The sequence below is a fragment of the Heliconius melpomene genome, chromosome 10 (genome assembly GCF_056956725.1).
Source record: "Heliconius melpomene rosina isolate 202511_hmr_F chromosome 10, ASM5695672v1, whole genome shotgun sequence".
NCBI lineage: Eukaryota > Metazoa > Arthropoda > Insecta > Lepidoptera > Nymphalidae > Heliconius > Heliconius melpomene.
Window position 1 is genome coordinate 9,756,435 of NC_140398.1, and position 13,518 is coordinate 9,769,952.

A 13,518-nucleotide genomic window follows, 5' to 3' on the forward strand; every position below is an offset into this window, starting at 1 on the left:
CATTTATGTAAGCGTGAATCATATGATCAATTTTTGTGTGTTTTGTGGTGGATGTTAAGTTAATATTAGGTATACAAATAGAAAAAGTTTTGATGGAGTAATAAAATAATAAACTAGATACAAATTCAATAAAATTATATTTACAAATAGACTGTGACAATGCTTGTGGCTTGTGATATTTACAATGTGACCTTACATTAATATAATTTCTTACATATAGAAATTATACGAAGGAAATAATACTTAACACCTTATCGATTCAATGTACATGAATTGAAATGGAATTCGAGCAATAAAAATACGATATTATATATATTTTTTATGAATATAACAAAATCTTTACTTGCGATAGTTTTACAAGTCAAGTATGCTTTTGATTCATAAATATTTTTTATATTTTACATATTTCTTTAACTGTCTTATTATTTTATATTCACATTTGGTTTAAAATAATTGGATAACCAATTTTAGCCATAAACAAAAATTTAAAGTAAATTTGCTGATAGCAAATTTAAAATAGCTATTAATTACTCAATAAGTAATTAGTTTTCGACCGCATTTTTTACTTCTTTATTAGAGCCGCTTAATATTAAAATACCATTCGAATACCCATTTTACTAAATTCCTCATTATTTTCCTCGTAAGTACCCACACATAATAGAGAGAGTTGTGTTATGTAATAAAATTAAACTAAAATGAACAATGTCACTAATAAATTCGATATAACAAAATATTATCTTATACGGTCCTCTTAAAACTTTTAACTATGAAATACAAACGATCACACGATCCCAGTGGAGTGACGATCAGGCGGCGTCAGAGGCAGGCTAAGGCTGGTAGTTCTAATTAGTTTGGTTGACAATTTGTCCCTACATAGGCTAAATCCCCATAAGACCGTATAAAGGATAATAAGGCTAGCTGCAGCCACTGCGACAATTATCCCCGCCTGGTCTGCTTGTCGCCAGTCCAGCACTGTGTAGACATAGGGATTGCCCATGCTGAAAAAAAAAAAGAAATATTATTACCGTAAAATACAACTTTTTTACAACAATCTTGTACCTACTGTATGCTTTCAATAGAAATTTTGATAGTAAAGTTACATTTTTATGTTAAAGTAAGTATATCGCGACAAAACGACTGCTTAACTTTACAAAACTACTTATATTTAATCGAATTTTATTAAATGCTTGTCTCATATCTGTCATTTTAACGTACCTACATCATATATATCTAAATGTTTATTGATCGTATTAAATTTATCAAGCCATAAAAGTTTGTAACAAAAACAACATATTAATGCGGTACGTACTGAAGAAAACATTACCAATTATTTAGGTACTAATTTTGTAATTTTTGTCATTTATATTAAATATATAATTTGTGGAGGTTGTTTTTCATAGAAATTTAAATAAGTGATAAGTGGTATAGTGATCATGCCAAAACACACACATTAGGTTTTTTCTCAAACCTAGCTTCTATAGCTGTTGAATTCGGCATTGTAACCGTTTATCTTATATGTACCTACATAGAATTATTTGCAAATTAATTATGCAAGTAGAGAAAGTTGGAGGAGTTTTGTTAATATGTTAGCATTCGAACCTGCGCATGACATTATATCGATATATTTATGTCATAAACTTTCACTAATATTTATAAGAATAAATGAGCATAAGATTAATAATTATAATTAATATTGGTCCTGCTTTGATGTAGGTAAATACAAAAATTTGTTTTTGAAAAAAAATTGTAATTGTAAAAATATTAAATTATATTGCCTTTACAAAATTTCAACTTTGTATAGTGATCAAAATGTTTAAGCGTCACCAATCTTCCAATTTTTCACTATCTGGGTGGGTGGCTAAAATCAACAATGCGCTTTGTCTTTCCAAAGCCGGAAGCCCCTATATTCTGAATATCAATATTCCTTCGGGAATTTGAACCACGACGTACAATTAGTACGAAATGAAGTGACATCTGGGTCACAAAGCTTTTTAATAGGTACTATGTTGACTCCCTATGACTAAATTAATAATATTTCAAGATTATCGTTTTGAAATTTTTGTGTCAAATTTAGGCGTGGTAATAATAGGTACTTATACTACTATACTTAATAATAGGTATTATATTTAATAATAATAGGTATTATATTTTTATTATTTTATATTATATATTTATAAATCTATTTCTTTTTCAAATTTAAAAATTAATTTCCTGAGAATTTTCCACACTTAGTAAACTCAATATAAAAAAAAATAACCGCTATAATTTAACAGTGTTTCTGTGTTTATTACATAAACGTGCCTTATTCCAACAACATCGAGTATCAGTAATGTTAGATAATGATGAAGACACGAGTAATACTAAACTGGACTGTAAATCTACTAAAAAGAGCCTTAAGACATTATCTACTTGATATATGATAACATAAGCAGCTCCACGTTTTTCTCGCTTAGTAGAGTAGACAGAGGGAATCTAGTGTTAAGGTATTCCAATTTTCGAGACATTGCGTGCTGTGTGGTGGAATTTTATACTTATTATAAAAAAACACTTAATTCTGAGTACTTAAAGGTACCTGTCTGTGCCACCAGCTGCGTAATAGATAGCGGAAAAGGCAGCGTACCAAACCCCAATACCGAGGGGCTGATATATATGTAGTAATCTGTGAGGTGTTCTTGAAACCACCACTTCCACGAATGCCACGCACGAGTTAAAGCCATGAGTGGCTACGTCAAGCCAAAACTGCGCGGGGCTCTGCTGTTCTCTAACTTCTGCAAATAAAAACATGAACTGTGCATAATATTATAGCATTTTTACATAAATATCTTTAGTTTTAACCACAACTTGGTTCTAAAATATTTATGTGCTATTAGGTAGTATTGCTGTTTGTTGTAACCTTGGAAGTAACAATAAATGAGAAAGGAATAGTCTCTTGTTTGTTTTATTCAGTCATCATTTGGGTTAGCAAACTACCTACTTATAATATAATATTGTACGGTATATAGAATTTAAAATACCTTATTGATGGAAAAAATAGCAAAACTGTATAATCTATGGATTCATAGCTACGTCGTTATAGTAAAAAAAGGTTCAATGTTGTGAGAAGCTGAGAAGCACTTTGCGGCTAAGTTGGACTGGATGCAAAGCAAGTCAGACCAAACAGAGGAATGATAGCTATTTATATTTTAGTGGTTCCACAAAGTTTGGTAATATATCCCGTCTAATATTAGTTTAGAGACGGATTAATGACGATCTCGAGACAAATAGTCTTGACAGACGCACAGACTGACAACAAAGTGATACTAGAAGGGTTTCGTTTTTACCTTTTGCAGTAGGGAACCCTAAAAATAACTTTTCGAAAATTGTAGAATAGTTTAACGTTATGTTCTCAGTTGCTCTCTCGTGCTATATTACATTATACGACATAATAAATTCACCTGGACTGTAAAGAAGTATCCAATACAGACATGTAATCATGATGGCCACTGTGATGGCCATGTTGTAAAACAGCCAATACATGCTCACGTACCACGGCAACTCACTCCCGTCTGAAACATGGGGAACAATTATAAATTATAATGAAGTCATTAATATGTATAGTATTAAACAATATTTTTTACGTAAGTTACGTTACGTTACGTACTTTTTTTATAACTCTACGTCTACGTATATCATAAAGTGATTTTATAGAAGCATTGCAATATCTGATTGTAGGTAAATGTAGAAACATTTAAATTATTTTCATTTATCCACTCCGGCAATAGGTACGAAGCGCGGCGTTAAGTTCCGCTACTACACAAGCGAACTCTCGCATTCCATCATACGATTTCCTCTGTCTACCCAGTGTTGGGGAAGAAACTATAAAATTGAATATAAACTTACAATAATAGAGGATTATTTCGATGAACAGAAATTTATAATTGTTTATTAATTAATTTCTTACTATTTCTTAGGGTACGTAGGTAATTATTAATTATCTGTAGCATTCTGATTGATACGAAATTTATATGATTATATATATCTAGTATTTTATATGAAAAAGGCATGATTAAAATAAACATTTTTTGTGAATATTCAGTAACATACAAGGACAATAAAAATTTTACTCTTTGTTTATTTATTTTTAAATATGTTAATTTATGATGTCTGCGTTTATTATACCTATATTAAAAATAATACATCTTTAAATTAAGCTTATATTATCAACGCTATAATTTCATGAAAATGAGTAGAATAAAATGTAAAATACTTACGGTGAATGTATCTAGTATATCGTTTATAAATTATACCTAAAATGAATTTGAGTCTCGGAATAATTTTATTCGTATGTTTTTTATTTCGTTTACGTACAACTTCACTAACAATTACTATCACATAGGTACTACAAATTACTATGACATATAAACTATGTAGAACCAATCAATAAAACATGATTTTGATTTTGAGATTTCGATGATTCTTTTGTTATTTGAAAGGATATACTTTATCCTATGTCCTTTCTAATATCTCTAAAAATATGTGTTCAAAGTTTAATGATAACTGGTTTACTAGATTTGGCGTCTAAGCGTAACAAGCAAACTTACATTCACATTTATAATATTAGTATGATATATGAGTAGACTATAGTATATATATGTCATAAAACGCTAAATTCTTGTAGAGACACTGCTTTTCTTGAAAAAACATTTTTTCCTAAATTACAATCACCAGCTATATAGTTTATAGAAAAATCCGTTTACGAACAATAAGGATTTGTACGATAAGGCTTTATTGCAAAAGCCTTAGTCATTTTATTATGGCATAACTGTGGGGCAACAAGTGACGCCAATCGACTCCGTCATCAAATAGTAATATGGCGTTGAATACGTGAATAGAACGAGAACAAAACCATGTTTGCTGTACATGGTTTTGTTCAAAGCGGTGATAAAATAGGTGTGCCAACTCCTCGTAAGCATTCAGCGTAATGTAAACATTGCGTTCGCAAGGTACATACGAGTACATATATTTCGTTCTTTCGAAGGCTCAGGCTTTTAAGAGATGTTTGGTAAATCGTATTGTTTATACATTTCCCCATAACATAATGGCATTTACGAAATATTTAAAGGTAGAGGTCAAATTACATACACATATGTAAAAGCGTCCAATTCACCATTGTCAGACAAATTGTGGTTGAAATGTATATTTAGTGTTTATGTTTTCTAATTTTCTTTCAAGAAATTTAATTCTAATTTATACTAAGAAACAACGTGGTAAAAAGGATTTAAATATACCTAATATAGTTATAATTTGATTATAAAATTTATCGATCACTGGATAATAACGCCCACTGGGCCTGAAGTTAGGGCTAAGAATTAATCCTATAATAGTATTTGTATAGTAAATCCGATCCGACTAACACATAGATAGCTGCTATGTGTAGGTACTGAGTGAACCTAACCAGAAGAACCTGTGCCACGAGTCTCGAGTTTACATGAAGACTGATCTCAATGTCCATTAAATATAGGTCATTGTCCTTAAATTAAACTATTTATTTAATTAATTTTGTACTTGCGTTTGAAAACAAAGAAAAACAGGGTGATATTTTTCATTTGTAGACATTTATTTATTATCGTAATATTAATTTTATTACTTATTTAATAACATGAGTATTATATGCGCTATATTATTATAATAACTAGGTTTATAAACAATAACCTTAATTTTTTGTCTCCATAGCCTCGAAAATGTCAGTGCCGGTAATTATATATTATATACCTACCTACATACAACAAACATCAATTATGTTAGTAATGGTATCATAATTTTCTAAACTATATAATCATCGTTATTAAAGGATATAAAATATATTATTGTAGATAAAACAACTTGATTTTTTAACATATAACATTAATAAATAAATAAAAAAAAATATTTCCATTAAAGAGTATATACATATAGAAGATAGATACATATAAGTAAGTATAAGGTTTTTGAAAAAAATTATGGCACAACGTCTAACTCAGCTAACGATGCTTGAAGCTTGAATCTCAAGCATCACCATTTACCATTTACACCTGCTCCCTGTGATGTTGTGCGAGTGCAATGATAAAGAACAACTCTTCCAAGCTACTCTTCAGAATTTAAATTCTAATTAAAAATGTATGTGCAAAATATATTTTTATTAAAATAATAATTAAAGATTAATTTTTATATTTATGTTATACCTTACCTTAAGTAGATAATTATGTGACCATAACGGACACGAATGACGGAATTACCCAACGCAAAATACAGGAAACAACAAAGGTAGGTAGCTTTCTTATGAGTATCACTTTTACAATTTGGATATGATTTTATTCCGCGAACCGCAGGACCAGTTTATGAATAAAATTTAGTTTACAAAGTTGGAAAATACAGAAAAGGTTCTACCATGAGTAGGTAGTATAGAAATAATTTCGTAACTTACCTGGAAGTTTCTTGCAAATAGCGCAACAGGACACCAGGAAACCGCTGAGTGTTAATAACGTGACAAGTAACAGGCCCCAGTTCGTAAGGTATATCAGCCAGTAAGGGCTGGCACCGCTCCACAAAGACCATGTGAAAATGCCGATAGCTATACAACTCAGGAGCAACCTCACCAGCAGCATGGGCAACGGAGAATCTCCTCGTTGCCATGATGTCAAATAAAAATCACTTATTTTACCATTAGTTGATACCCATAAATCTGAGACTGATACACTTTTACTTAACAATTTCACCATTTTAGATTTCTTTACTATTTATATAAAAAAAAATTGTCTAAATAAATAATCCACTTCAGAACACACGGATGATAACAGTTTCGCAACACATCGTGGAATAAGATGACTGAGACCTGAACAGATTTCTTATCGATGAAGTATCATTATCTACACAATAATCTATCATATAAGTAAAATATCATTCACGACAATAAAATACGGTACGATATTTAAAAATAACGCGGCATTTATTAATACTGTTTGGACGAAAATATATTTTTATTTTTCACTGCAGGCAGCACGCACAATTATTTGAGCGGTATAGCCGACCCGCGCCGCAGCCGCGCTCGGCGGTGCACTTGCGTAAACTGTCCTGCTTTATGTAATCAGCTGATTTGCAGATTCAAACTGGTTGTTATGTCTCAATGTCAAGATGTGTGCCGTAACACTGGCGTTGGTCAACCTCAAGCACCACCATTGACTAAGAAGCGGCCACTTAACGTTTTACGTTCATTTAAGAATTAGCCAAAACGATAAGCGATATGTTTTTTATTGAATATATTTACTAGGATTTAGAAAGGTATCGTTTAATTTTGCATATATAATTTTTATTCTAAAATAAATTCGTAAATAAATAAAATACAGCCAAACGAATAAATTAATAATTCTATGATGCCTTTAACTGAGCTTATAGGTAATTAGATGGGTAATTAATTCTTGGTTATATTCATATTACTGATTCTAGAAGCAATTATCTAAGTAGGTTAATCATCACGTTTATACAAATTGGCACAGTTTTATCGATTAATGTTAAGATTTTATTGTATTTTCAAAATGAACTAAGCAGTGCACAAAAACATATACGAGTATATCTAAGAACTTACAGTGTAAAATTAATAGCACTATTTGTATTCCCATTAAGACAGGTCATCTCCCTGCACCTGGTCTGCAATAGCTTTGCATCAGTAAACGGTGTCTTAATCGGTTCCCTACCTACCCTTCATATAACCTTCATAAATCAAGGTGGGCAGACGGAGTATGAGCCGGAGGGAGCGTGAAGGTAAAAAGACAAATAAAAGATAACAATAAATAGTACCTACTAGAGTCATGAAACGTAGGTGAGTGTTGAATATTTCGAAGTCACAAACAGAAAAGGTTAAAGTTAAGGACAAAGTTTATTTATATTTTCTGTTCTGTTATACAAGTCAGTAAAGCCGACGTTAGCTTTTTCTAATTTCAAGTAATTTTTTAGTTGAACAATTAAGGATCACTAAAGTTCATGATTGACTAAACGTACCTATCGTAAAACATTTATTAAATTTAATAAAAAACTGATAAGTGCGAGTCGGACTCGTATTTTTTTCTTTACTAGAATTGTAAATTTCATAACTGTATGTCCACAGAAAGTACCCACCCAGTTTGATTACAAGTCAAACTTCATACAAAATGCATTTGCACTTTTAGGTATGAAACCCTAAAAATTAAATGTTTGGACTAAGAAATATTATGACTCATTGGAATCTCTGTATCTATTTTCTTCGCGTCTTTTAGATATTAGTCCACATTCCAATAGCTACTTACATTAGATATTAGTTTAAAATTGTTTAATTTTTACACAAATCAAGGGAAAAAATACATAATTTAATTACGCATTCGGTGAACAGTCACGCCACGCTACCTCCAATGACTTAACATAGAAATACAATGCCTGTTTAAGTTACGAGTGTGAACAAATGTCTGATAAAAATGTGACCTCTATAGAAATAATAATTTTAATAAGCAGTAAATAAATCAATTAAAGTATTGTTTAAATATATATATATTATCTAATAACTACTTTTAAAAATTAACATTAAAAGAAGTGTATTTATGATTATGCTACTGCTATTATAAGAAAAACAAAAAGTAAATAATATTTCTATTTGTCTATTATGTCCTATTATTGATTTATTAATTTACTCCTACATTACTACTCCTACTAAATTAATGATTGACTTATATTTCTTTGTCAAAAGATAAGTTATTAGGGGAAGGATGTACGAGATTAACCCCTTAAGAGAAAATGCTCGCAGTTTATACGATATTGAAATTATTACGCATCAAATTTATGTGACATCATGCATGGGAATAATGCGTGAAGAAGAAAAAATATTAAATAACATAAAAAAAGTTACATCATTTTTTTATTAACAAAAACAAATAATTATCTTTAAAATCTTAACTTAAATATTCGATAAAACTATACTATATTGGTTTGTTGAGTTATATTAGTTCTTAGAGGTATGCCTTCATCGATGTGTACTGTAACTGAAGGTCTTATAAGACGTTTCGCGATGCTATCCCGTGCAACTGCAAGACCGATGGTAACGAAGTGCAAAAGAACTAGAAGTATTCCTGTGATGATCACCACCACAGTAGTTGATCCTGGTTGTTCCCAATTTACTACTGGATATACCCATGGGTCTCCAAGCCTGAAAAAAGTATATAATTAAGACTTAATGCTGTTTTATATTTATTGCGTCGTTTCAGGTGAAATGAAGAAAGAAAAAAAGATTCTAAAATAAACAACTTCTGTCTGTTGATGAACGAGTAGAAAGATGACAAAGTAACTATGACTTAAATATGACACAATTAGACATACCCACGAGTAGGTATCTATGTCTAATTCTGTCTATATTATAGACAGGCAGCTACAAAGTGTTATTATAATATTTATTTACTAGTTCAAGATAATTATCTATAGTTTTAAATAACCGATTAAACCACATGCTTGAAAGTTACTTGCGTTCCACTTCAGCCATATCATATGTTGTGTTTACTATTGTTATTTATAAAAATAAAAGTTTTCAAACTTGCTAAACACAAGCAATATGAAAAGTAACTTTTAAATTAATAAGAACATATCTTTAGTAACAGAACAAAAAAAAAATACAGTGGCAGTGTATCGTACCAGTGTCTTATTTTGAATGTGTAATGTACACTAATCGTTTGTATTTTCCTGCATATAGCAAAACCTAGAATTACTTAAGATACTCCGTTCTATACTTTCGCCTGAATTCCAGAATATGAAATGAGCTGAGAACCAACGCTGCAATTTGTATACCAGATCAGAAAAATGAAAATAAGTTATTTCCCCCTTGTGGGGAGCGAACCAAAATCATCACATAGAAGCCAGATGTAGTCTAATGAAAACTTAGTACGAACTTACTCATGTATTTCTTTTAATTAACAATGATAGAAAAAAATTACTTAAGTACATACGTACATAGTATGTAAATTCTTGTATCAGCACATATTCTAACACGTGCAAATATCTTAATGTGAACAAAAACATTAAATAAAGAGGATGTGCGTGATACATTACAAAGGCATTGTTATGAAATCGAGACGTTCGTGTATTGTTCTTGTTATAAAAATATGTTAAGTTTTATAAACTTACGGGTTCTTGCCGCCAGCGATATAGTATATTATACTGAAGAACACGTAGGTCAGTGCGAAGGCAAACGGATGGACTAAATGCAGGAATCGCGTAGGGTGAGAGGAACTTATGAGATGTAAGAACATTATTATAGAGTTTACTCCGTGGATTGCTACATCCAAGGCTGCGTTGATTTCTTCTAAGAAATCATCTGAAAACATATATATTTTTTCTTATTATAAATGAAAAAAATAAACCACATATTAAATAAATATTGAGTATTCCCCTCTGGGGAATGTGGGGAAGGGTTGTGGGGATTATCCACAACTAATCGATTTTACAGTCACAATTACTGCCCCTGCGCCACGACTGGCCTCAATTCTCTTTGATGTAATTTAACTATTTAACAGCGCTCAGTAATTATATAAAAAAATATATTTTAAAAGTTTTAGACGAAAAGGAGTTTAAACTTACCACTATAAAGTATAGCCCAGTAAAACACGGTTATCAGAAATGCCAAAGGGACAGAGACATTATGGAGTACCCAAAAAGTTTTTACGTACCAAGGTAAACTGAATTCAGCGCCTGCAATAAAATAATTACTTTTTTATTTTAAGCTCCTATCAGCAACTTCTTTATAAGGCGCTTAGAAGAGTTTAAAAATATAAGTTATTTGTATGTACCATTAAATTGCTATCATTATTTCACATTATTTCACTGGATAGAATTAAAAAAAACTTACTTAAAGGTCCAGCGAAGTATCTTTTTGCGGAAATTGCAGCTCCAAATCCAGTAGATAGAGTCATAAGTGTAAGACCCCAATGAGTTAAATATATAAACCAATATCCAATGGGTATTGGGCTACTTATATAAAATGAGATTGAAGTTATCACTATAGCCAAGGATGTCAGAAAAAGTAATGTCCTGAACACTAACAATGGGAAAGGAGACCGGGTGGTCTGCCACACACTGATATAAAAGTCCGATGGCTTGCTATGTTCTAGGCCGATCATGAGCAAGCGGCATTCTTTTTTAAAATAATTAACAATCGCACTCATGTTAACACCTGCAACCCAACCCTCAGAGTAACTCAATGATACACCGTTATCAATAGTGGCCACACCATATCTCCAAACGTGAGTTATCGTGTGACTCAATATGCTTATTTATCAACGCCAAATTTTATCAGTTGCAGTTCTTTGATTTCCAAATACAAGATTACTATGAAAAATTACTTCATTTATGAAGTATAGTACTCTAACCATTAAGATATTTGCCTTTTTCCTTTTGATTATGATCTCTGCTTTCAAGCCATCGCGGCGTAATGGTACAATCTGGACAATCGTGATTGTTATGAGTGCAATTACCTGAGAAATGAATTATTTTTATTTCCTCTCTCTAGTAAGGCAGGTTCCGTTACTCAACACACAGTGTCTCGAAGTCGGGCAAACAACTGAGACCGGAGTATCTTGACAATAGGTTCTCTCTGTCTACTTTGATATATGCTGGATATAAAAAAAAATACTGCTTGAATTTGGATGGTACAGTCGGGGGCTGGGTCTCCAGTGGCTTCCACGGCTTAATGATAATGTGGCGCGGAATATAAATATAATTAGAATATAGTTGTGTGCCTATTTGCAGATTTAATTATTTTTCAAATTCAAAATTAAGAAAACAAAAACAAACTTTCATGACTTTGAATTGACCTTTTAGTTTAAAAGATTTTTTTTTTAGTCTAAATTCTGTTTTGAGCACAGTCCACTCGCCATTCCAATTTTATGTTTATAATATAATAATAACCAAATTGACTTATTTACAAGTGCAATAAAAAAAGTTAAGTTAGAATTAATTCAAAGGAAGTCAATGAACAACTAGGCCATTGTCGCGTTGCAGGAAAAATAATTTTATAAAAAACCTTACTTGTGTAAGTGTTTAACTACAGAATATTATAATTTATATCAAAGACTAGAACTCCGATAGAGGCAATGTTGTTGAGGTCACTAAAGTAAATGAAGTTTAGGACTTCCAAATTAAATAAAATTTAATTTTCTATAAAAATAAAATTTATTAAAATTTTAATTTTTTATTCAATATTTTAACAAAAAAAATATTATGGCAACACTATAAATTAACATTTAACATATATTATACACTCATTAATAAATATTACATAAATATTTTATTCTGTACAAAAAGTCTTAGAAAAAAAAAATACAGTCGAATTGATAACCTCCTTTTCTTACAGAAGTCGGTTAAAAATAAGTAATAATTATATTATAATAAATTATAGTGATAAATAGTAAGGTAGGTTAAATATATATATATATATATTATAATTTAATTTAATATATATATTATAATTAATTAATTTATATTATATATAATATAAATTAAATTTCAATATAAATTTGATGACTTCGCTGATTTGAAGAACACAGTATCGATGATATTGATTGAAGGTCACGTTAAATATGAGGACCTCCCAATAATCACTTGTAAACATGTATAACATAAACGTTTATACTATGCCATTTAGAAACTTGAGATAAAACTTTTTTAAAACTTTACCCATAAGTCTCCGCCTTATTTAAGGGAAACTTTTGAATTTTTAGGAGCGAGATCTACTAAGAATCTCTCTTTAAGATTCCCTACTTACACAAGTAAGTTTTATGAGAACTCGTTCGTGGTACGAGTGATAAATCTTTGGAACGACTTGCCACTTCCTATTAGACGTTCCAAATCTTTACGTATATTTAAGAAATCTGTTAAAGAATATTATCTTAAGACCTATTCTTAAGTCGTTTGATTATTATATTTACTTAATATATATTTTGTTATTATATGAAATCAATATATATTATATATGTATATTATTATGTATTAGTCTATTATATTACTTTATATATTGTACTATTTTATAAATATTTGTGTATTAAGTTTATGTATTAGGATAAAATATTATTTACGTATGTTTATTTATTTGCACCACCCACAATTTATTTTAAATTTTATGTCTCCTAACCTCAAGGTTGTCTGGAAGAAATCGCTAATTAGCGATAAGACCGCCTTTGTACTTCACACTTTGTTATTATAGACTGGGATCCGGCCGTTGAATCCTGCATATACGAGTTTTCTTAATTAAACCTATATTAATGAATAATACATGATTAGTAGAACAGATTACACCTGGGTTGCCTGGAAGAATCCTGCCGCAATGACCTTTAATTACATTTTTTCGTAACTCGTTTTTGGAGAAAATTGCACCAATACGTTTTTTATATGAATCGCACATCATTTGAAAGATAATTCCATAAGGAATTGGAAAATTAAGGGTTGCCAGCTCTCAGTCTGCCGCAAGTCTAGGGTTGCCTGGTTTAAACATGT

General features: G+C 30.6%; 2 protein-coding genes across 2 annotated transcripts; both read right to left on the minus strand.

The window, feature by feature from the left end:
- Positions 1–118: 118 nt before the first annotated feature.
- On the minus strand, positions 119–7,111 carry LOC146535515 (protein rolling stone-like). Its single transcript, XM_085192297.1, has 4 exons — positions 6,443–7,111; positions 3,435–3,545; positions 2,573–2,768; positions 119–998 (listed from the first exon to the last, which is right to left on the minus strand). The coding sequence occupies exons 1-4, from the start codon at positions 6,735–6,737 to the stop codon at positions 782–784; spliced, it is 819 nt and encodes a 272-aa protein (XP_085048423.1). The 5' UTR covers positions 6,738–7,111; the 3' UTR covers positions 119–781.
- A 1,798-nt stretch (positions 7,112–8,909) lies between these two features.
- On the minus strand, positions 8,910–11,243 carry LOC146535516 (protein rolling stone-like). Its single transcript, XM_085191567.1, has 4 exons — positions 10,877–11,243; positions 10,609–10,719; positions 10,156–10,345; positions 8,910–9,187 (listed from the first exon to the last, which is right to left on the minus strand). Exons 1-4 carry the CDS (start codon positions 11,190–11,192, stop codon positions 8,956–8,958), a joined length of 849 nt encoding a protein of 282 aa, XP_085047693.1. The 5' UTR covers positions 11,193–11,243; the 3' UTR covers positions 8,910–8,955.
- Between the last annotated feature and the right edge of the window lie 2,275 nt (positions 11,244–13,518).